Below are 25,244 nucleotides of genomic sequence, written 5' to 3'. Positions count from 1 at the left end.
TCCCCAGAGCCCCTGGTATGAACTTTATTCTTTGACCAAGAGCTTTTGTTATAAACTAACTGTTTCAATTAGTGCATTATTGCATTTTCCATCAGTCTGGCCCAAAGCTGTGAGGCAAGAGGCTGTGGGACGTGTTTCGGCACTTTCGCCGTGACGTGGAAGCAGGGAGAGAGAAGGGCTTCCCGTGCTCTGTGCCTTCATAACGTTTCCTGATCAGCGTTCTCTTCCGTACTGTTCCTGTCCACTTACCCCGGAATATATTTTTCTAGTGCCTGCTGCGTATTTACTATTATTTCTGATTCTTCCCTCTCTGTTCTCTGAGGTTAATTGCCAATGGACAATTAATGGACAGCACAGTGTGTTCAAGTTAATGAGAAACCCAAAGGGTGTTTCTTTGAAGTTACTCTTCTCCCTCACAGGGAGGGGCTCATGAAATTGTTTTAAACTAGGCACTTCGATGATAATTGAATTTCAAATGCAGATTAAAGTGGTGAGGGAACTTTATGTAATTTCTTCTTTGGAGTGGGGAAGTTGGTTCTTTTTTTTTTTCACTTTGCAACAATTACAATGTTGATTCTCAGTCATTGGCAAATAAAGAGCTGGGTGAGAAGACTGGGTGGACTGATTTGCACGAAAATGCACCCGATGCATCTGCGGCTCCATGGAGACTCTGCTGCTTGTGAATGCTCCTTTGGTGTGGGAGGCAGACCCTGGGGGCGTGGTCGGGAAACAATAGTTTGGCACTTTTCCCCCCAGATCAGTTCAAATGCCTGAATTAACTGAGAGTCAGGGAATCAACATGGACTTGCTCTAAGACTTGTTGGCTCTATGAAAAGTCTGATGTTCATAGTGGCCCAGTGAAAATGGGGAACACATTTGCTTCACCTTGACTTTCGGAGAGGAAAATCTGTGCTATTTTTTGAACTCCAGAGAGGAGAAACTTCTGATATGTTGGAGAGAGAAGTGGACACATGAGCCCAGAGGCAGAGAGGGTGGCGTGCTCGCCTGCAAGCGGGGACTGCTCTTAGCTTCTCTCTCTGCACCCGTCACTGGTGGCGCTCAGCCTCAAAGATTAGGTTTTACTGGGAGATTCTCAGGTTCAAGGTCTGCTAATGGTTTGTAACTGCCTGACAATAAGCCCAGCCCCAGAGTTACATCAGACCAGACAGATGTCTGAGGACTCGAGACGGAGCCAGAAAGTTAGCTCTGGAGCAGACAGCTGCAGCTTGGCACCTGCCTGCTGGACTGAGCTTTCAGTGTGATTTGAATTTCTCAGTCCTATGTAGGCATCCTGGAGATGGTGATCTTCACTAATGCAAAGATCAAGTCTTTAATTAAACTTTTTAAGAAGAAAAGTAAGTAGTTTCTCTTCTCCGCACTTGTGTGTATGTGTGTGTATATGTACTCCTTCTGGAATTAGTGTGTGAAACAGTGTAATGAGAACAAGGTAACTCCATTCCCTACCAAGTCCTTCAAATACCTTCGACTTTTGTAACTCTAGGGCAGAATCATGTGATCTTAGCACTTCTTACTTATTTACGGTTGGGATTTTAGGCAAATTCACTTCTTCTGTGCTTCTCAAAAGAAGCCCTTTGAAGAAGAGGAAAAAGCCTTGTGATTTTGTCCACCTTGATGTGGTTTTGATTCTTTGGCTCCGTGTGCTGGGAGCCACTGTGTGGTCCATGACATATTTTTGGTGGGGACGATCCTCTGAAGCTCTGTTAGGTATTTTAGAGCTGTGTCTAGACTGATCCGTCACTGTCATAAAGAACACAGTGTTTGTGGTGTGACTTCACTGCCTATTTACCAGTGGCTTAAACGTCTCTGATCCAGTGCTTCTTCACTCCCTGGAAAGTATAATTTTTACAATATGTGGTTTTGTTTTTACATGGTTGTTGGTTGGGTTTAGTTCTATTTCTGGAGCAGTGATTCGAACTGGGTAAGTGTGGATGCAGCGCTGGTGAGGGCAACTTTGGAGTAGGCAACAAAGAACGGCGTGCTGGCTCGTGGCCCGCGGCTGCCTGGTTCGCAGCTGCTGTGGGTGGACTGATGAAAGTCTGCGGGACAGGAGTCAGATACAGTGGGGAAACACTGCACTTTCACAGAGCCAGTGGGTAGCTGCGCAGTGGGGCCGACGGTGCCGTTACGCAGATGCAAACTCCATTACTGGGATTTGATTCATAACTGGCAAATAGGAAGAGTTTGAATTTTCAATATTTTCTAACTATGAAGTACAGTGATTCAATCTTTCAGATAAGCGGATGTCAGCACAAAACATCGTAGCAATTTCTCTTTGAGGGATATGGTGAGTTCCGCACTGTGCCGGATTCTCAGACACGGAAGTAAGAGCCGAGTCAGATTTTTGTGGATTCACGTATGAAGACTGATAGTCACACGCGCCACGCAGAACGTCTGTTCAACGAGAGAGTGTGTGAAATGCCAGGTGCCCGCTTTACATGCTACTTTTGTCAGACCATAAAAGCAGGAAGCACACAGGACATTTCTGTGTTTAACTCAATGTCTAGTTCTCCATGTTTATTTTCCCATTTAGCAATTCATGGAGAAGGTGGGGTCGTCTAAGAGATGAATTACTTGGAGGTGAGGATTGTAGGATTTAGTGGCTGCAGATAAAATGGCACGTGAGCTGAGCGCTGATCTGTGGCTTGGGTTCCCATGGCACTGGGAAAGGCCACGTTTCCTTCAGTGGTGGTTGTGAAGTCGGGCAGAAATCTAAAGTTAGAGCAATTTCACTGCCCCACAACAGCCATTCTTCACGTGAGTGATTTCGCGAGCTGAGACTTTGCCTGTGTTCGTTCATTTGATCTTTATAAGAAGTAGCTCTGATAGCTGTGCTGTGGGGCTCACTGAGTTAATTTTAAATGTGTTCAAATAGGTTCAATAGTTCATTGTGCCTGTTCACTTTACTTTGGGAATCTACTCTGTGGTCTGGTTTCCGGGGCCTTGTTATGTTGTAAAGATGGGTGTGCCCAGGGCGCCCCCCGCAGAGGCTGGGCTTGGGGAAGACTCTCCCCTGACTCGCCCGGTGGCGTCAGACCTGTTCCACCAGCAGACCCTCAGCACAGGGTCTCTCTCCTCTGCTTCTGTAGTCTCTCCCACACTCGCTCACAGCGGCGGATCTATAGAAAGTGTTAAAAAATGTTGTTGATGAATTTGTTGCTGTCAGCTTCATCTGGTGTCCCGTCTTAGGTTGTGTTGTCAGGAAAAATGGAACAGAATAATAAATAAATAACTGAAATAGGGGGACGAAGGAAGATTATTATTATGACTGTCTAACATCATCTGGTGTTCTCATCTCCTTTGGTTGGCAAAATTCAATTCAATTGGGCTGTGTTGGAGAAAGTCAAGTGTATTGAATTTTCTTTTTTAGCACTTTCGTATAAAAGCCTTCCATGAAAGCAAGAAATACAGAGAAAATTTTGTACACAAATTGATTTCCATTTCTTAGATATGTCATTTAAGTGTATTACATTGAATGTTTATGCTTAATTTTTTTTATTGTGTTCATAATAGTTTACATCATTGTGAAATTTCAGTTGTACTTAATTTTTTAAAAATCTAACTGAGTTTATAAAAGTGATGTTCTGAAATAGGGCTTTAAAGGTGAAGCTTTGGTCTCGACCTCTCGGTGGGAGATTTGTTTCTGTCTTGACAGTCTAACGTTTATGGATGCAGCGGCCTTGTCTGGTTGCCTAACGTTTGTCGTGGTGGTGAAGCAAAGTAGGGCTGGAGGCCTCTGTCAGTGTCACGAGTCATTTCTAACGCTGGAGTCGAGGAATGGCCTAAAATTTGGGAAGCAATTAACTGAAGAGACAATTCTGCCGAGACATTGTGGGGGATGATGGACAGTTTCCTTTAGAGAAAAACCACATGGGGAGGACCCCTGGAGTCTAAGATTAAATCTCCTTCAGAACTTGCTCGTTTCCCCCGGAGGTGGTGGCACCGAGCACCCCTCAGTGTAATCCATGTGGAGCCAGTGAAGTTCAACCTGACACCTGGATTTGCTCCCTCTCTTTCTGCAGCGGTTTCCAACCTAGACGAGGAGAGCAGATGGACAGTCCACTACACTGCTCCCTGGCACCAGCAGGAGAACGTGTTCCTGCCCAGCACGAGACCCCCCTGTGTGGAGGACCTGCACCGCCAGGCCAAGCTCAACCTCAAGTCAGTGCTGAGGGGTAAGAGCGCGTCCTGCAAGCTGGTTGTTCCTGGTCACTGGCTGTTAGAGTTGATTGCTACTTGTGAAAGAAGACCTACTTGTAATGAATGTATAGGACGCTGTTTCCTTATAAGATGCCATGCATGCTCACGTCCCGATACACGCCCAGTGTGTTCTGGCCTCTGTAGAAACCTGCCTGTTCACAGAAGGGCAGCTCTGTTCTCTGGGAGCCCCTCTCAGCGCCTCGAGCGTGTTTGAACCTCCAGTGCCGACTTAGTCCTAATGAGCCCCTGCTGACATGGGGATTCTGCCTCTGCCTTTTTTAAGCCATTGTATGTATTCAAAGCAAATTTGTTAAAGCTAATGCTTTCTAATGGGTTTTTCTCGTTGGTTCAAGTTGGGTGGAAAGGGGGCTGCATGTGGACTTTGAAGGATGCATGTGGTTTGACTCATCGGAACATGGGCAGTACCCACCTGGGCTCCCGTGAGGGAAGGTCTTTTGCCGACGGCAGTGCCCTGTGGTCAGCAGGAAATACAGACTATCTAGTGTAAAGTTCTTATTTCACTGCAACTTATTGTCGATGTTGAGAAGTGTCCATGTGTGGCGAGGAGAGCTTCCTAAAAGTGATGAAGAGGGAGGAAGTTCTTTAAAGGAGGGAGTGACTTTAAGATTCAGAGACTTTTTCTTGAAACAGCAAACCAATGTTCTTACTCTACCAGAGCTGTTCTACCAGTTTCCTCCTACCGTGCAGTATTTGGGACATAATTTTGCTAAAAAAGTACTTGTTTTTTATCTGGAATTTTATTTAACTGGGTGTCCTGTATCTTATCTAGTTGTAAAAGCCTTAAATCTGGAAGAAGTCTGTCGTGAGGAGCCCTCTAAGCTTTATGATAGTTTTATTGTCAGTCGTTTATTTGGTGATCACTCACTGCTGTGCCATTAGCATGGCAACCACGACCCCAGCTAATGTCTAACAAGCACTTGCCATCTGCCACGTGCAGGGCTGAGCCCATTGCACGTGTTATCTCATTGCTCCTCACAGCAATCCTGCTGCTCGCTATTGCTGTGCCGTTTTACAGATGGCGAAATGGAGGCACAGAGACTAGGAACTTGCCTGAGATCTCCAGGCAGCGAGCGGCAGAACCAGGATTCACATGGATGTCTGGGCTGCGGCTCTCGGAGCCACTGCACAGCTCTGCCTCTCACAGCCGTTTGCTGGAAGTGTGGCTCTGGTGGAAGTGCAGAACACAAAGGCAGGGGCTTGGGCCTACAGGAGTTTATCCTTGTGTCTGTCCTGCAGACTGCCATGCGAAAAACAGTCCAGAGACGTGCCAGAAGTTACTGCATGGGAAATAGAGCAGACCCTTTCTTCTTAGAGGAAGAAGGAAAGCTATTGATAGACCACGACAGATCTGGTGTTCTGGAGAGAACTGTACCAACAACTTAGATCGGAGCCCTGTTCTTTTACTTCAGTCTTTACTCCCCTTAGGTAATCTTATGTGTGTCTTACAGCATCTTGTGTCTTACAGTCTCGGCCTTGGCCCTTCAGAAATGAGGACGCTCTTGGGTCCCCTTTTTCATTCAACCTGAGTAATCGCTCTATTTTGTGACTTCAGCTTAACTGAGAAGAGTCACGTTAGTTGGGCTCTTTTGTCTGGCCTTGGAGTTGTGCTTTGACCTCTGTTGCCCCAGGATGAACCTAAATCCGACCAAAATTTCTCCCAGATCTCCTCAGTGCCTAGAGATTTATCTTCAGTAAGTTTTGACAAGGAGCCTCTTACGTAGAGCTCACTGTCCTCCACCAAATAACTAATAAGAGCATTAAATGGTGTGGTTCCCAGAACAAACCCCCGAGGCAGGGCCATTGTTAGCATTCTCTCTGAGCTCTGAGCCACTCAGCGTGGTCTGGCTCGTAGAGAACCTCCTGGAAGGTATGTGCGACTTTGAATGCTCAGGTCCAGCCTTTTCTGTCACTCTCCAGGAAACTGTGCTTCACTGCCTCGTTCTTGTGTTTTCAAGGACCAGATCAGAGCTTCTCTTTTCTTTAGAAAACTGAACATCTGTATATAGATCTTTCTGATTTTATTTTCTTCTTGACTCTTCAGTAGATCCATAAGAAATATCATCACCACTGGTTTTGCCTGCACTTGAATTTTATTTTGAAAAAGTAAATGCTTTAGTAATTGTTTTAATGCCCTAAAATGGCTCGTCAAAGGGATTTACTATTAATAAAATGAATAACTTTGGAAAATTCTTGGAGCTCAATTTTGCCTAGATTTAATTACTCCTTAAGAGATTTTAGACAGCAATAACTTTAAGAACAGCAGATGAGAAAGATGAAATGAGAATGAGCGTCTGAGTTCTTTGGTTCTCCATTTATTTGCTTTTAATCACATGTGCAGAACTTCACGTCCCGCTTCCCCCACACCACGTCAGCCGCCTGAGATAAACACAGTGTGCAGCAGAGCCTTTATTGCCTCATTATCGGCGAAGATTACAAAGAAAAGCTTCGGTCCCTGAATACGTGGCCCTGTTGAGGTTATTATGTTATAAAAGGCCATCAGTCTAACTTAGTTTGACCTCAACATTCTTTGCTTAAAAATATAGAAAAGTGGCTAACTGTTCACAGTGAGTGATCTGCTCTGCCCCTTCTTCTCTTGCTGTGACCTTGTCCACAGTCGTGAGGGAGGAGGACTGACCCTTAGTGTGAGACAGGTTGCTGCTTCTTCAGAGTCATCCAGTGCTCATGGTGTGAATGGTTCTGTCAGTCTTTCTTGGGAGCTCAGCTCCCCTCTCAACGATTGTAAAATATGGAAGGAGATGACGCAGTGATACTAGTAAGTACATAACTAGGTGCTGGAGACATTTGCTTATTAAAGTCGTGCAGAAATGCTTAGTGGTCATGAGAGTGATTGAGGAAGGCACGGACTTACTGAAAAGTGTTTTTGTGAAAAAGCTAGGTTTGAGTCAGTACATAAAGGCAGATAATAGACACAATTAATAGGTATCTGAGCATCGGTTCTGTGCTTGCTGGGAGTTTTTAAATGAATGGGTGAAAGCTCAAGCTGAGCTTGCTGTCTTTTGTCAAGACTGCAGTAAAGAGACAACGGTGTGGTGGAGACATGCGTGAGGCACTGAGGGCCCACGGGTAGGGGCCCGGCCAGCAGAGAGAGGCACTGGAGAGCCCACTCCGCCACCCCCACTGGAGAGGAGGCGGCCCCCACAGTGTGCAGTGCAGTTTCGCTCTGTTCTGGTCCAAAGAGAGCAGAGATCTTTGCTGTCTGTTTTATATTTGCCTCTGGAGAATTTCATAGAGTTTGGTGACCATGCTCCTAGGTCGAATGACTTGGTTTTGTTGATTTATTTTGTTACTAGAGATTTAGGTAGTAATTTGCTGTTAATGACAATACAAACATGCACCTGGATTTAGAAATGGTATTTTGATATTTGGTTCAACAGACATCTAGCTGGCAATGAATAGTGAATTTCTGAAGATGATTCCGAAATCTCATTATCTATAAAGAATTCACTCAGCTTTTTACTGAATTTCCAGAAGAATTATACTCTTTTAATCTTGAGTTTAAGTTACTTAAAGTAACTTAAGTTAATTAAAAAGAATTATACTCTTTTTAATCTTGAGTTTACGTTACTTGAACCCTAATGACGAATAATGTTTGTTTTATGTGGATAGTTCTTTTTCTTTTTTTAGTGAGGAAGATTGTCCCTGAGCTAACATCTCTGCCAATTTTCCTCTATTTTGTATGTGGGACACTGCCACAGTGTGGCTTGATGAGCATTGTGTAGGTCCACGCCTGGGATCTGAACCTGTGAACCCCGGGCCGCCAAAGCAGAGAGCATGAACTTAACCACTGCACCACTGGACCAGGCGTCTATCTGGATAGTTCTTAGCTTTATTTAAAGGGGCTCAATTAGTGGAAAAGGGGAATTGGGGCAGGGGGTGGGTGCTGGAGATCAGTGAGAGGTTTGGATTTTGTTTCTTTACAACTGTAGACCTCATTTGAAAATTATGAGCATATTAAAGGCTGAAATAAAGATGTTATTTTCAAGGCTCCATCCCCAAAAAGCCCAGTTTGGAAGAGAGAGAAACATAGTTTCTCACAGCATGTGTAACCGGCAACTTAGTTACTGTGTCCCTTACACTCCCACCCGAGTTAGTTCACAGCCGTCTGGTGTTGTATCAGAAACGGGCTCCACGCAGCTCGTGCTGGAAGAAGAACATTTTAGCAGGTTGGCCTGCTGGGGCTCCAGAATTAGAAGTGTGAGTGCAGCGAGGGGTGTGGAATCTGGCTGTGTGAATTCAGTCAGAAGGTTACAGTTACTGTATCTGGAGGGGTGAGTGGAGGATTTACAGTGTGAAGAAATGACTGTTTATACAAGGTGACTAAAAACAGTGGTTTTCGTGTGTGTCTGCAGACCACCCTGTTCAACACTGAAGAGTGTTCGCATTTCCTAAAACTGGACTAGCTTCTAGGCAGCGCCAGCCAGGCTTCTCTGTCAGTTCTGTCAGTTCTCAGACTTAGTAAGAGCCGCTGCATCTGTCCTTCATTGTCTGAAGCCTCCTGTCCCCTCGACTTAGACCAGTCAGTCTGTTCTGGGAAGGCTGTGTGTTCTCACTGGGTGTGATGAGGGCCCGTGCCATTGCGTCTGCTGCCTGGGGCACACGGGTCCTGGGACAGCCCAGGTGCCCTGTGGTGGCGATCAAGTCTCCTTTTGGGGGCCTGTGGCACTTCTCACAGGAGCATGGGTGCTGCCTTTGAGGCGTGGCCTCATGGTGCCGACCGAGGGCTCCTATGTTTGGCGTGAACGACGCATCTGCTCACCTCAGACTCTAGGTGGGCATCTGCTTTGCCCTCCTGTGTGATGACACTGAGTTCTTCTGGCTTTTTCTCTTCTGTTACTTTTTAAAAGTTATGACATGTAACACAGACAAATACATAAAACATATGCAGGTTAACAGATAGTTATAAAGCACACGTCTCTGGAACCACTACCTGGGCCAAAAAATAGAATATGACCTAAATTCCATAAACCTCCTGTTCTTGCTTTCTGACAGGAAAGTCTGTGTTCATGAAAAGTGCATGGGGCACACGTGGGTCCAGATCCTGGCTGTTCTGTACCAGGCGTAAACAATTTGATTCTGTTTCTTCAACAATTTGAACTTGTTTTCTCATCTGTGAGATAAAGATCTGATACGTATCTGTTTCCGTGGTAATAAGATGAACTTATTTGTGTAAAGGATCTCAAAGGAACACCCCTGGCATGGAAGCGGTGTTTGTGGAGGGAAGGTGCATTTTAATTTAAGCACCACAGAGCACAGAGGTAATTTTGTCAATCCCAGCCCTATCCCACGTGGCTGTCGTGGTTCAGCCAGGCTTTCCTTGCAGAGATGCTGTGGGAGGAGGAGAGGAGCAGGGGAAGTGCGTCATCAGACCACTGTGACAGTGCAGACACTGGACCCTCAGCTTCGTTCACCCGAGTCAGCAGGCGCCTCCATCCCCCTCCTCCTCAACCTCTGGAGGCACCGCCATGCTGGAGCTGGGCCTCCGGGGCCTCTGATTAATAAATCCCCTTCTCGTCGTTCTGTGATGAGTAAACTGAGGCCGTGGAAGCTGAGGGATTCCTTTATAGCTACTTTGCAGTTTGCAGACAGCTGTGCCAGGACTCATAGTCTTCTGGCTCAGCCCAGGCTGGTCTTTTTGACTTCAGATCCTGAGGGCGTCAGGAGACCTGTGCCTGTGCTGCCTCTTCTAGGAGGTCAGGGAGATGTGGCTCACCTGTGTCTAAAGGCCGGAGGAGATGGGGTTTCTTTAGCTGATTAACTTAGGAAATGCAGATTAGCTTATGGACGTCTAAAGGCAGTGGCTTTGCTGTTCTTCTGAAGTATCCTCTTTGCTCATTCCTGATTTCATTGAAATTTAGATATGTTTAAGAGAAATAAAAGAAAGGAAGCTTCATCACGGGACATCACGTATAGCCGATGTCTGTAACCATCGTGTCCTCCTAATAGCATTTGTTGCGTGTTTTTGGAGCTACAATAGGTCATTACTTCCTCAGTGGACTTCACACAAAGGCACAGGTTACCGAAGGACGAGAGAGAGACAGCTGAGGTGCCCATGATGTGGCTCTTGCAGCTGATTTATCTGCCTGATTCATTGCTTCGTTCTTCCTGAAGAAGCTGTTAAAAATGACGTGTATGAGAGGAGGTGGAATATGACTGGTTAAAGAAAGTTTAAGTTTTTTATAATAAGAAATGTTAAATTACTTATACTCATTCATATAGAATTTTAACTTATTTCCTAGTTTAAACAAAAACAGGATAGAATTGGGATGGTGCGAGAGGAGGGGGTGGGTTCTTCTGAAAAAGCCCTGAACAGAGGTGAGGCGTGATTCTGTCTTTCCTGAACCACAGCAGCATCGACGTCTTTGTTATCATTGATTATCCCAGAAGCTGAGGCGAGGCCAGAATTCTGATTCCAGCGCTGCCAGTAGCCTGTGGGACGCTTGGAAATAGCGTCCCACGTCTGTCCTTGGCCTCCTCCCTGGGAGGCAGTGTATGATGTCCAGGTCCCTTCTAAGCTCTGCGATTCTGACCGGCCTCTCAGTCCGGACAAACTGCTGAGCCTCAGTCCTGACAAACTGGGTTGTATAAAATCTAAGTCTGTGTTGACATAGCAATTTGCTAAGTGGTCCTGCAGGTGAGTCAAGAGGAATGACATTGCTGCTTTCCTGGGAAGCTTCAAGCTGGCGGGAGATAAGAGGCGCGTGAATGACCGTGTGCAGGTTGGTAATGGCGGTGTCGTTGAGCCGCACCCTCGGCCCCGGGCGTTGTCTTTAAAACATAAATCCAATCATGCCTCTCTTGTTAAAAATTCCTTACCAGCTCCCTGTCACTGGTGGGATAAAAGCTGACTATCTTAGCATCTGAGAACCCCGTCGTCTCACGCCCGCCAGTGTGGCCTCATCTACCCAGTCCTGGTTCCTCCACCAGCTCTCTCCCTCTGCCCACACATAAGAACAAGTCCTTCCCCTGGAACACCAGCTTGTCCACCACCCTCCTTGTCTCTCCAGTGCTTGTCCCAGTCCCTCCTCTCCCCAGGCCCCTGGATCGGTCGTTGGGCAGCCGCGGGTGACCTTGCAAAGAGCCGTTCCAGGGGGGCCTGTGGGTTTAAGAAGCCAGGTTTCATGAGATGAGAATTATTTTTATAAGTAGAAAAATTCTACAAGTAATTTTTCTTTTTGAGGAAGATTAGCCCTGAGCTAACTACTGCCAATCCTCTTCTTTTTGCTGAGGAAGACTGGCCCTGAGCTAACATCCATGCCCATCTTCCTCTACTTTATACATGGGACGCCTACCCCAGCATGGCTTTTGCCAAGCGGTGCCATTTCTGCACCCGGGATCCGAACTGGCGAACCCTGGGCCGCCGAGAAGCAGAACGTGTGCACATAACCGCTGCACCACCAGGCCGGCCCCTACAAGTAATTTTTTAAGAAAGTAGAGTAAACAATGTCAACAAGGCAAAGAGAAAAGGGACAATATTTTGAGGTGGTGGCAGGGTATAGAGAATTTTGTTACTTGTTTTAAAAACTAGAGCCAGTTAAGACGGTTGTAGACACAAGGAGCCACTGGAGGGGACGAGTTTGCAGACACACAGTGAGGCGTGGAGGGGTCCCCTGAGGAGGTGCAGGCAGGGAACTGGGTGCTGTCAGGGTTCGACCTCTGTCGGCGGGACAGAACTGGGGAAGTGTGTTTTGAGATGAAGCAGAAGGATGGAGGAGCTGTCCTGAGGTGGTGTTGGAGGCTCAATAGAAACGTGACCCCACCTGTTGCCACTTCTTCGAGGGAGGGGAGAGCTCACCTGGTGCTCCTCTACTCGGTGCTTGTGACGTGCTAGGGCGACTTTTCTAAGACAAGTGATGCTATTACAGCTTATTTTTTAATGTGTTGGTATTTCATCTGACTTCCTTGGGGACTTGTGTCCTTAGGGAAAGTTGCCCAACCTGATGAAACAATGAATTAAACTCTCTATTGAGGAAAGAGAAGAGCAAAGACAAAAATAAGGAATTAACAGAGGAAATTATAACAAAAGCAGCTCTCTAGCTTCTCGTGTTGGATTTGACAGAAGCCTTGCTAACACTACCTGCTCCAAGTGTGGAGACCCTAACTGAGGGTTACTGCGGGAGGGCAGTCTATACACGAGCACAGGAAAATGAGCAGCATTGCTGTCAGTCGGGGAGCAGACGTGTTGCCTTTTTTCAATGGTGAGCAACACACAAAAGATAGAGTAGCAAAGACAATCATTTAAGTGACCCAGGTCTCAACAAAGCACTCGGATTTTCTGAACAAAAAGCTTTCTGTTTTGTTTTTGTGTCCGAGCCAGTCTGCTGTTTCAGCAATTCTGTTTTAATTCCTGATAGAGTGAGTAACTTGAGTGCGTCTGTATTTTGCTCGGAGCCACACAGAAGTGCTGCATTGAAGGGGCTGAGGATAAGGCCCTTATCGTTCACTGCTCAGCCACGGCACAGCCGGTTTAGAGTCTCCACCGGCATTTTGATATTGAGTGACCTGGTGAAGCTCAGGGCGCAGTCTCAGGCTCTTTCATTCTACGTGAAACGAGATCGCCTCCAGGCCACCTGTGCTCTGCTGGTGTCTGAGAACTTGCAGACCCTCAGCACAGGCCTCAGAAAGCTTCTACCTAACTGAAGTCAGGTAGTTCTTCAAGTCTCCTTCGATTAATCTGGGTATGTGAAGAGAAGAAATGTTAAAAACTAGTTTTCTGCAATGGTAAATAACATTTTAAGAGTAATTCTTTCCATGGTCTGCAATGAAAAACAAAGCTAACTCACAGTTTTATTCAGCGGCTTAAGTTTTAATATTTAATTCCTAAGTTTTTTTGGAAGGTTTTTATTCCACTCTAATAGAAATTAACCATAGATGGAGAATGTTAATCAAAATGACCTTTTTTTGCCCTTCTATATAAAATGAGATTGCCCATGGCATTTAATGTCTGAGAGAGAGATACCAGTCCCAGGATCTGGGGGGAAGTCTTTTCAGTACGTGTCAAACGTTAATCAGCAAGTTCACTTCCCGGGTGAGCTGGCGACACAGTTAGTAGTGCATTTTGTCTGTGGTTTTCCGCCTCCCTATCCTGATCACTTCATTCCCCAAACAACTGTGCAGGTTGAGGTGAGAGTCATTTGGAATTGTGCGAATGTGACTTCCAGGCGTATGAATTCAGTCTGCTTGTCGTTCATTTTTTCCTCCCTTGGTGAAGAAATCTGTCCATGTCACAGGCAGCCGCATCACCATCTCTGCTTCCACCTCACTCCACCTGAACTGTCCTGGAGCTTTCTCTGAGGATGGAGCTTCGCAGTGACGTCTGTTGTGTCTGACCGAAGTCTTGTGAGAGTTGCCCACAGTGCAGTTGGTTTTTAATGCTGTATTTGGTCAGTTTCCCTGAAGCTCTACTGAGGTGAGATGTCCTCAGATAAATGACCTTGGAGAGCACTGACCATCATCCTGCCTATCTCTCCTCCCCTCATCTTATTCCTGAGCTTATGCTTGGGCCCCTCCCTCATTAAAGCCTGGGTTGGTGCTGGTGCCAGCCCACTCCCCTCAGTTCTGCTTACTAACAGCAATGATGTGGCTGGTAACCAGAAGGACAGGCAGGTCACCTGCCTCTGGCTAATTAAGGTGGAAGGTGTGGCCAAGTGCACAATACACCTGGGTGAGGGGCAGGGTGTGCCTCTATCCTGTAGTCTGGGCGCCCTTTCAGGAAGAGATGGTTCATTCAGTGACCTCACTGATGCCTGCCAGCCACCCACCCTGAGTCAGGTCACAGGGAGCTAAGGAACCATTAGGAGGACATCTGCTTTTATTTTTGGGGCTGGGAGGCTGTTGGAGAGGTCTGAACTCAGGCCTGATGTCATCTGACTCGTCATCTTTAAATAGCTAGATCTGGTTCTGTGTTAAAGGTTCGCAGTGAGGGGATGGGAATCACCACAGTGATGGGATGGGGGGATCGCCACAGCCAGGCGAGAGGCGTTGGTGGCTGGAATCAGGATGGTTCCTTCGCAGCTGGAGCTGAAGTGCCACGGTAAAATGAAAGCAGACACTCTGAGCATTCTGGGAATCTGACAAGGCACTCCACAGGAGCAAAATTAAAGCTTTTGCTGACACAAAACAGTGTTCTTTGGGAACTAGAACTCAATTCCAGATGTAGCGTTTCTGCCCGTCCACTCTGACCTGTACCCTGTCAACTAGATTCTTCTTCATTCTTTGGGACCTGTTTCCTCTGAAATTATTGTGGTCACAAGTATGGATCATTTGTGACCTAATAAAAGAAACAGACTGACCCCCTTTCCCTGAGGCCGTTTACACTTCTCACTGGGAATTTGTAGGAAATGCCAGACCCTGAGATTCCGTCTCCCTCTGCAGGAGCCACGCCTGGCGCCTCCTCCCTAGATGGGCGTCCCATCCACCACCTTTTGTCTTGCTCCTGCTGCTCTGTAGGCACTTACCTTACTCTGCACAGTGAACGGTGCTCTCGGCACGTCCCCGGCCGGAGCAGGAGGTCTCCGGGAACCTCGATTGCAGTCCCGCCCCACAGACCTGAGCCAGATGCTCTGGGACTGGGCCCAGCAGCAGGTCAGCAGGCTCTCCCAGTGACTCTGATGCGGCTGAATTTGGAGAAGGTGATTCCGTAAATTGTCACGTAAATTGCTTACTACTCAGTCAGCTGAACCGTGTCCCATGAGCCCCGCCACTCCTTGCAGGCTGGGATCCAGCGCACAGGGTCTGTTTGCTTTCAGAGTCTGAGCTGGACCGCTGCCCTTCCCGGCCCTGTGGCCTCAGCGATCTGAGACTCATTCCCTCCCTTTCCTTGACTCCAGGGTGATAGCGCATTTTCTGATGGGCTCTCTCTCTCTCTTACCCGGCAGTGAAACGCAGCAAACTCCAGCACCTGGAATGTTCTGTCTTGTAGGCACCATTAAGGGAGAAGATGTCCACTCTCCGAGGCCTGGGCTTAACCACTAAAGCCACAGTTCTCTCCTTTCCTCTCATGTCTGTGGCACTGTGGGCGCTAAGTGTCACTGGAGTGGTAACTGATGAAGAACTGGTCTATGACTCAATTATGCATTCTTGGAAGATAAACTTGGATATAGTGCTTCATATGTAATAATATGCTTTTATGCCATTGTAAGTATTCCTATATAAGTATGTACAAACTCTCCCTCCAAAGGGGAGAGGGAAGAAAAGAATGAATCGTTAGTGTAATACTGAACCATGAGGGCATCTTTATTTGGAATCTGTCATTTAAAATTCCACCCAACTATCTAGGAAAATATCCATTGAGAAGATGAATATGAAATCCACGGTGTTGTTAAGACTGTGGCTTTTCAACTCACTTAATGTGCATCAGATAACTTCTCACTAAAAACATTGACAATTTATAGTCTCTTAAGCATGCTCTAATTCGTTGATTCTTGAAGACAATTTAAATAAATTGAAGTTACACTGTTTTGAAGAATTTATGGAAAATCCAAATGTTACTTTGGAAAATCCAGTGTGTGTGACTGGTGAGGCAGAGTCTTAACTGTCAGTGCAATTTCTTTTCTTTTCCAGTTTTGCTAAACCCAGTAATCAATGAAGAAGAAGGTAAATCTCTTCTATTTTAAAATGCATTTTGGTTTGATTTTCATTCAGAAAATACGTTTTCTAATGTTTACAAAGCATGATATTTGAGTCCAGTAGATTTTTCCTGTGTGCATCCTTGAAAGCTCAGGCCAGATTCTTCAGCTGCATCACACCCGATACAGGTGTTGGACTGGAATTGATTGTCTTCTGAACGTGTGTTTGAAGTCTGATTGGTCCTCAGTCCTCTGTGCCAGACAGAGATGTACACCGCCCCTCCAGCCTGCTGTTGATGATCCGGTGGATAAACAGCTGGAGTGGAGGTTAGGAATCCTGGGTCTGCCAGAAGCTTCACGCCTGGGCTTCCTAGTCCCTAAGGCAGATACAAGATCTGTTTTCCTTCAGTTTTTTTTTTTTAACACAAAACAAATAATGATGGCCAAGGGCTTTCAGTTTAGAAAATAAAGCATTTATTAAATGTTAGTAGTAGCGGCTTTAAGAATCAGTGATCTGAAAAAGCTTCTTTAGAGTGTGGCTCATCATGGGATGTTCTCACAGAAGTATCGTGACCACGATTTTTATTTTATTTTATTTTATTTATTTATTTGTTTTGAGGAAGATTAGCCCTGAGCTAACTACTGCCAGTCCTCCTCTTTTTGCTGAGGAAGCCTGGCCCTGAGCTAACATCTGTGCCCATCTTCCTCTACTTTATATGTGGGATGCCTACCATAGCATGGTGTGCCAAGCGGTGCCATGTCGGGACCCAGGATCCGAATCAGTGAACCCTGGGCCACCAAGAAGTGGAACATGCGCACTTAACCGCTGCGCCACCGGGCCGGCCCCATGACCATGATTTTTATAAGTGACTTTGGAAGTGGAGTCCTCCTGATTTTTAAATACCTTGAATTATAGTAGGAGTATGAAAGATTTAATACTGTTAACAAGAAACCACATTCAGGTTTTAAAATATACTATGTTTAGAATGCTATGCTGTTGTGAAATACAAAAATTGTGCTTTTGACCTGAATCTTTCAAAACTTTCCTAGTAGTTTGTACACATATGCACCAACAGTACCTGTATGACCTGAAAATGACAGGACGACCTTGGCTGGTCTGTCTGGCTTTAAATGCGTGGTGCCTTGGCGAACACTTCATCATCCTGTCCTCCTCTTTCTCGCAGCCTGACGAGGCAGAAAGTCTCCCTTCTTCCTGTTGGCACCCACTCAACTTACCACACAATTTTCTTGGGGAATAGAAAAACAAATCCCTTCTTACTCCCACTTTGCATTTAATTTCTGTCTTTCCTTCTCCCTCTCATTTAAGCAAGTCAGACTTAGTGCCCATTTATTTAAAAACTTCTCTCAGAGAGTATTTCAAAATCTTTATCATAAATTCAGGACATTTTCACTCTGTAGTAGATTGTCTCTCGTGGAATTGTGCATATGAAAAAGTCAATTATGTCGCAGTATACAAACCAGCGGTAAAACCCATGGACTTTTCCGGCATCACTGAGCAGTGTGTTCCCTACAGAGGTGACATTGAGGCTCTTCCTGGGCTTCTTTGGAATTTACATGTCTGAGCTGTCTTGAGGGAGTCCCAGCATCTGGGGAGGGGCGGGCAGGACGAGGAGGTGCATGCAAGTGAGGCCACATCACTGTTCAGTGTCCCCAGAGGTGACCCCTTGGCCTTGTGTCCTAACAGGGCCCACGAGGCCCTGGTCATCCGTCCCCTGCTCCTGTCTAAGTGCATCTCCTTCTGTCCTCGCATGTCCCTCAGCCAACGTCACGCTCCCGTCCACCCCTTTCCCGGGGATGGAGCGCGCTCTCCCTGCTCCGAGGTCACCATTCCTAGGTCCCTGCTCTGAGGTCACCATTGGGGAGTCCTGTGTCAACACTGCTCCCTGGTCCCTTCCCTACTTCGTTTCCCTCTGAGCGCCAGGACCCTCTAAGATGTTGTGTAGTCCACCCCTTTTTCTGTCTGTGCCCCGCAGGAGCAGGAGCTCTGTGGCCAGGACTTCTGTTTTCCCTTTGCTGTGGGTCTCCGGTGCCTGTGATGTACTTAGCAGGTGGTAGATAATATTTGTGAGTTAATGGATAACTAGCTTGGGGTGCTTTGCTTTGGAGTCATGGTGCATGAGTAACCGAGGAGAGAGAAGAGTCTTGGGGCCAACGGCTTCTTGTGATCATGATCCTGCTGCTGTGGCAGTGTCTCTCCTGTACCTTCTCTCTTTGCTGTTCTTTCATTAAACACATCAGTCGAACTTCTGTGGTACATGAGCAAGCGGAGGGTCTAAGCAAGTGTGCGACACAGTTTCTAGGATGGAAGTATTCAGGCTGGCATGAAGGTCGGGGCAACCAGGGAAGGCTTTGTGGAAGAGAGGACTTTCCTAGGAAGGAGTTCAGGGCACCGAAACCCCAAGCTGAACGCATTGACTTGCTAGATAAAGGCGGGTTATTTTACCTGTTGTTAAGTGAGGACAGAGATGTGGAGGGGGTGGTATCACACCATAAGCTCTGTCTGCAGGTGCTCACTCTCAGGCTGAGCGCCCCGGGGCCGATGTTGCCTCCGCTGCCTGTGACAAGTTCCCTTTTGCTTCTCAGGTTTTCATGTGTAAGATGTGGACAATTGAATCCCCAGCTCCTAGGGTTGCTGTGCAGAGTAGATTCTGTAAGAAAACTTCTTAGAACAGTGCCTGTCCCTGGGAGCCTCAGTCAGAGTTGATGTTATTAACAGGGAGTGGTTTCTGTTATGCCGGCTGAGTTACCACATCTTGCCTCTCCCTCCACAAAGGGTCACTGTCCTTGGGACCTTTGAGGCTGGTCCCTGAGGATCAGGACAGTAGTTTCTTCCCCAGGGCAGCTCAGCTCTTCTGGGGTCCCAGGGGCGTCCCCCGATGTGCAGTTCCTGCCACAGTCTCAGTGCCCCAAGTTCCTGCTAAGGGGCAGCTCCTCCCGTTTCCTGGAAGATCCTGTGACTCTCCTCCACATCATAGCGTCCCCTGGTGGCTGTGCATCCACAGGGCTGCTGTGACCAAGTGCCACCAACTGGGTGTCTCAAACCAACAGGAATGTATTGTCTCCTAGTTCTGGAGGCCAGAGGTCCAAGATAAGGTGTCCGGCGGGCCCCATTCCCTCCAACGTCTCAGGGAGAAACCCCCTCGTATCCCCCAGCTTCTGTGATGCCAGGTGCTCGCTGGCCTGGGGCGGCACCACTCAGTCTGCGTCCGCTGTCACGTGGCCGTCTCCCCTCTGCCTGTGTGTCTGTGTCTCCGCGTGGTCCAGTGTCTCCCTTTTCTCTGCTCATGAGGACAGCAGCCGTTGGATTAGGGCCACCCTCATAACCTCATCAGAACATGATCACACCTGACAAGATCTGTTCCCGAATAAGGTCACTGTGACGGGTACCCGGGGTTAGGACTTCAGCATATCTTTTGGAGGACATGGTTCGACCCATAACATATACTTTCAGCTCGAAGGACCTCGATCCCTTCTCCTTGCTCTGGCAGCTGCAGTGTCTCATATGTTTGCCAGGCCCCGTCTGACACTCCTCCAGTGTGAAAACGCCCCGAAGTGTAAAGCTTCGCGTTGTGTAAGACTAATTAGGTAATAACCAAAAATTCTGCCATTAGAGCAATTCAAACATTTTAGCTCTGTTCTGGATTGAGAGGCCATGACTGTCAGAGAAACTCAGGATGAGTGCTGTACGTACTTAGGAAAAGAAATATAGCCTTGCAATGTTTGGTAAAGAAGTAGCCGAAGGCCTGGTAAAATTGTAGAATCTTTAAGAATTGTGCCGCCAAGCAAATCCTGTTAGGGAATTGCTCACTGGCTTTTAAAAGTGGAAGCGTTTAGGTAGTTGTGGTTTGTGTGGGGAATTCTGACAGCAATGATCAATCAGTTCTTGGGCACCCACCGTGTGGAGGGCTCTGTGCAAAGTTCTGGTGCCTTCACCTGGTCTCCCACCTCAGAGCAGAGCACTGAAAAACGTTTGCTGAGTGATTCTCGAGACAGCCTCCCAGGAGTGGCATCCCAGCTCTGCAGGGTGGGGTCTGACTTCTCAGGAGGCTGGAGTGCTAACTCAGGCCTCACAGGAGCAAGTATTGCCTGGTCTGTTGGACTCCAGACTCAGCTGCCGCTCCATGCGGAATCCCTCCTTGGTTAACCTCCTGTCACTAAAACGCAGAGCGTAGCTTTTCACTGCTGTTGCAAATGCCCCACAGACCTCTTGCCCTCATTCAGGAAGGACTGGAAGTGAACGTTAAATGAGCATTGGGAGAATGGGTGACAAGAATCTGGAAAACCTTAGATCCAGTGTTACCGCTCCTTTGGAAGAGTCACTGGAGCTGTTTTATGAGGTGTGATTGCTTGTGAGGCAGGATTGCCCTTCCTTGCCCCCTTGGAAGTTGGGTATGGCCATGTGGCTTGTTTTGTCCGAAGAAGGAGGAGCAGAAGTAACCCGACTGCTCCTGGCAGAAGTCCCTGGAGCCAGCGTGGAAGGCACCGCCTCTCCTCGCCCTGTTTTGTGATCGCAAGTCGAGGTGAAACCTCCCTCTGCCAGGTCCCTGAGTGACTGGCCAGCTCTGCATAGACAAGGACAATGTGCAGGAGGATCTCCCGTCCTGTTAAGCCACTGCAATTTTGAACTGTTTGTAACTGCTGCATATTCTAGCTCATTGTGACTGATTTAATATGTTTAGGAACAAAACATAGAAAGTGGAAATTCATCAGGGATTTCCATAGAGAAAATTATTTTGAAAATAAGTTTTTAAAACTTCTTGTAGTAGACTCTTTTAACAAATCTAAAATATTAAATAGAAAGTCTAAATAGCAGCTTGGTGCATGAAGGTTTGGAAGCTGAAGCAGAATTAATTTCATGAGGTGGTTAGATAACCATCTCGTTCTGTGACATTATTTTTTTTCTTCTGTATTTAAAACTTTGGTCAACCAACAAATGTTTGTCCATCGTTCTCACGCTAAAGAAAATAGTTTGACATGAGAGGCGGGAGGAGGAGATTTGTGGTTGGGAAACCAGAGGACACAAGCACAGTGACGTGTTTATCCAGCAGCACTGCGAGGAGGACAACTTGTCACACTCTGAATTTCTGTGCCAGAGCAGAGTGCACTAAGGTGGGTCTTTTGTTACCTTCCGCATCTTGCTTCCAGCCCGTAGGTGCTGGCACAGCCAGCCTGCAGCCCCCTCAGTCAGATGTTTGAAAGTCTTCGTTTATTCATGGCAGCTTCACTTACTTACATCCCACCCTACAGACAATAAAGGCAGTTTTTCATGAACAAAGCTCTGATTTAGACACTGAGCGCTGTTGCAACTTGACGAGAGGAAATTTTCCTAGATTTCCTCTCGTGTTGGACTAAGTGATAATGGAATTGATGAGTTTACTAGATTTCAGAAATTTGATGATAAAAATATTGGTCATCTGCCATAAATTTATACTGCCTCATTTAATCTTAGACCCAGCATCATATTTCATTTGATGTACTACTGTTTAAATACTTCTGTGAGAAAAACTTCGTTGTGGAGAAAGAGGCATTGTCTTTTGAACTAGGCTCGAAAAGTGACATGCTGGAAGTACTAATAATTGCCCGACTTTCATGCTTTTCACATATGGATAATAATGTTGCAATATTTTGGTCATTTTAAGATTTACTGTGTATCAAGACATTTTACCTGTTTTTAGTATTATTGTCAAGAATTTTGGAGCTGATATCACCTTTAGAGATGATCTAACCAGAGTCCCTCCTTATCAACCAGCAGAGGAATCTTTTTCAAATACCATCTTCTGTGGTACTCAATACACAACATTATAAGATTTTATCATTTCAAGCTTAGACTTATTCTAGGGTCAATTCGTGAGGGAAAAGATGATTCTGAGGCACAGAAGGACTTGGTCTAAAGGGCTTTGGCTCTCACCTCGTGTCCTCTTGTGTTTGGCGGCGTTTGAGAACACGGAGTTACTGGGTGGCCGCAGGTGGTTACAGCTTTTATTGGTTTGTATCACGAGGTTCACCCTGAGTCCTTAGGAGACTTCCGTTTTATGGGACCACAGAAAAGCTGATTTCACAGCACAAGTTAATGACATGTAAAACTGTTGAGTTCTTGGATTTTTTAATCTTAGCTTTAAAGTAATTAGTTAAAGAAAATCAAACCAAAAATTTATAGAATCCAAAAACTGCACAGAACTGCATTTGAAAACTCCCGATCATGATTGTGGAGCATTATCTCTGTAGAGTGAGCCTACAGACGCTGACTGTGTGATTTATTGTACTGTTTTTGCAGAGAAATTGTCAAATATTGGAGAAAATGTGAAAATATTTCTCACTGAAAACTGTTAGGTTAATACCAGTAAATCCTCATTAAAAAATAAGTTGTGCTCTGGAAGTTCCAGAATTTTCTTAATTTTCCATTTTGCTCAATATTAAAAGTGGTGGTCAGCCCAGCCCACGAGGTCTTTGGCCCATAAGTGAGTAAAGTGGTGGTACTCAGCTGTCTTGTGATTGCGTGTGCATTTGTTAGTTTGGCATCCTGAAAGGTCCTCGTGACTGTTGCCGTGGGATGTTTAAAAGTCTGATTCGCAGTTCTGGATTGGAAACTTTTCCTATCCACTCCCACTGTGGGGTGCAAAGGAGAGAGAGGGTATTTTTATTCCCCCGTTGAAGAATTTTCATCCCTCCAGTAAAGTGCCAGCTTGTCTCCTTGGGGAGGGATCTCAGATCCTCGTGTGAGGAAGGCCCCTGAAGACCCCTGCTGTAGTTCTGGCCTGGAGGTGTCTGGTTTTATAAAGCTGTGCAAAGAGGAGACTTAAACCACACACGTTTTGCACTCCTTTAGCGAGCTGGATATTTAAAGGAACCCATGGCAAATCCCTCTGCGGAGCAAATGCTCCTGGAGCTCTGGAGCCGGCAGAACTTTCCTTGCTTTTCTCGCCCCCGTAGCTGATAAGAGTGATCGGTGTGATGGCTTCTCCTTGAGGAGAAAGTTCTGCACAGTGATTGTAGGCTGTTTGGCATCAAAGTTAAATTGATAACTAAAAACAAAATGAGAGCCTTATAATCTGTGATTTCTCATGTCACTTCCAGCTGCCAAGTCCAGGAAACGAGCGTAGCATGAGAATTGCCTGTTTTTTTAATGTGGAATTACGTAATTGCTGTGTGTCAAAAATTATAGTACTTAGGACCCTGGGTTCAGATTCTGAGTCTGCTGCTTACTTGCATAACATTACAGAGCAAATATTTTAACTACTGTAAATTTGCCTCAGAGGGATGTGAGATATAAGATGATCCGTTTAAAGTATCTTAACTGGTGTCTAGGGTGTGGTTGGGATTGGACTAATTCTCAGTCATTTTCACCTTCATTTTCATTATTAATATTATTGTTGTTTTGAAATCTTATAGAAAAGGTAATTAAAGAGGAGTAGACAAACTCTGATTTTTCGTGCCCTTCTCCCCTCCCTGGCCCGTACCCCCGCAGAATGTGATAAACTCCGGCAGGATGGCTCCCGAAGTTCCCAGTATTACTCCCAGGGGCCCACCTTTGCAGCTGGCTCCAGCCCACTGTGTGACGGTTATCAGGATGAGGATGAAGAAGCAGATCACGAGGTAAGCCATCTGGATTCCACATGGGATCGGGGTTGGGTCCCAGAACAGAGAAAGGACATACGTGGAAAGTCTGGTAAAATCTGATAAAGTCTGTTTTTAGTCAGTAGTATTATCCTAAGTTAATTTCTTAGTTTTGATGAATGTATCATGATCATGTAATGTGTCAACATTAGGTGGCCAGTACACAAGGGATTCTCAATCCTGTCTTTGCAACTTTTCTCTAAGTTTTACAATTAGTCTAAAAATAAAAAGGTCAAGTCAGGTTTCAAAGAACTCATTAAAGGGACATAATCAGTATATTTGTGCATTTTGAAGATTCTCTTTTAGGTGGAAAGGTCTTATTTCTGTTGTTTTGTTTTTTCATATGAACCCAGTTAGATTACAAGGAAGCTGTAAGAGTAGAGCAAAGCCAGGTTTCAGTGTGGTCGGTGTTTTTACTATGGGCAGAACACAGACAGCGGTTTCACGGAACATGATAGCCCCGGCTGGTCCACTCATGATGCTGGGTCGTGTTTGCGTCCCTTTCTGCCATCCGTCTCTTGTGATATGCGCAAGCTCCTTAGGACAGATTATTTCCTCAGTACTAAATGCACTTGAAAGAATAAAAATGTATGGAGATTTTAACTTACATAATTTTATTTTCATTTCATTGAGTAGTGTGGACTGACACAAAGTACTTAAAGTTTGATGAACAGGGTTTGGTTTAGAAACCATTTTTAATTAAGAAACTTTAGTGGAATTAGGTCAATACACAAGTGCCTTATTGTTTGGAGAACATTATTCAAAATTTATCATCCTTCCTAAAATGTTTAAATAATGTCAGACAAAAAAGTAAGGTAACAGTTGATCAAAAGTGGGAAATTAGTACAGTAAATTTTTGGTCTTCTAATGAAGATTGGACCCAGGTTTTATTATGGAATGTCTTTCCTGTTTCTTTAGAGGCATTTTCACGAAGTAGGTTAGTCCTTTGAGAGTCTAAAATATACAAAGACGGTCTCTTACTATAATAAGAAAAGCAGCTGTTTCAAAATTGATCTGTCTTCAACTTTAAAAACTTATTTTTCTCTTGTTGGTGTAAGGAAAATTAAAATCAGGATGAATTATATAGTGAGGATTTCGTTTTGATTTGAAAAATTTTTTCAGCTTTATTAAAGTAATTGACAAATAAAATTGTATCTATTTAAAGGGTGATGATTTGACATTCTCACACTTTGTGAAATGATCGTCACAATCAGATTAATTAGCACACCCATCGCCTCACATAATACCTAGTGTGAGAGGCAAGGACACTTAGAAGTTTCTAGGACACAGCACGGAGTTACTAAGTCGCCATGCTGTGCGCTGGATCCCAAGCTTATTCATCCTAGAACTGAGGCTTGCACCCTGTGACCAGCATCCCCCATCTTCCTCACCCACAAGGGTTTTTGTATCCAGATATGCATCCGCTTTTCACTGGTGCTCAGAGGAGGAGAATTGGGTTTATAATGGGCCCGGTGAGACAGAGGTGGCTTGGGTGCCACATGATTGTACAAGTTGAGAGTATCCAGGAGCACAGAGTCTCCTGCTGGCAGATCGGTGTCACCAAGGCAGCCTCCTAACATCTTCTGGAAAGCGGAAACAGTTTCTGAATCCTCACATAGCCGTTTACTTACCACGATGCTGAAACCCGAGGGAAGTCCAGTCTCTGTGGACTGGTTTCTACTCCTGTGCGCTGCCTCGGACCCTCCAAGCAGCCCTCTCCCTCACGGATCATTACCCTGAGGAAAGGAGTCGGCAGACAGTGATCACGTGGAAAAGAGTGTGCGT

At 45.9% G+C, this 25,244-nt stretch overlaps 1 protein-coding gene across 13 annotated transcripts in view; it reads left to right on the top strand.

Annotated features, from left to right (window-relative positions):
- The window catches only part of NHSL1 (NHS like 1), a 290,732-nt gene that overhangs the window by 228,923 nt on the left and 36,565 nt on the right, over window positions 1-25,244 (top strand). For 9 of the 13 annotated variants that reach the window (XM_070559451.1, XM_070559450.1, XM_070559449.1 and 6 more), the window contains 2 exons: window positions 4,041-4,193; window positions 23,311-23,438. In XM_070559451.1, coding sequence (XP_070415552.1) covers window positions 4,041-4,193; window positions 23,311-23,438 — 281 coding nt within the window. Of the gene's footprint in view, window positions 1-1,141; window positions 1,356-4,040; window positions 4,194-20,361; window positions 20,955-23,310; window positions 23,439-25,244 lie in introns of those variants that run through there. The other 4 variants (XM_070559459.1, XM_070559460.1, XM_070559454.1 and 1 more) reach the window with 3 other exon arrangements.

Source organism: Equus przewalskii, chromosome 9 (genome assembly GCF_037783145.1).
Source record: "Equus przewalskii isolate Varuska chromosome 9, EquPr2, whole genome shotgun sequence".
NCBI lineage: Eukaryota > Metazoa > Chordata > Mammalia > Perissodactyla > Equidae > Equus > Equus przewalskii.
The sequence above is the reverse complement of the archived record's forward strand: the minus strand, read 5'-3'. Positions and strand labels throughout refer to the sequence as shown.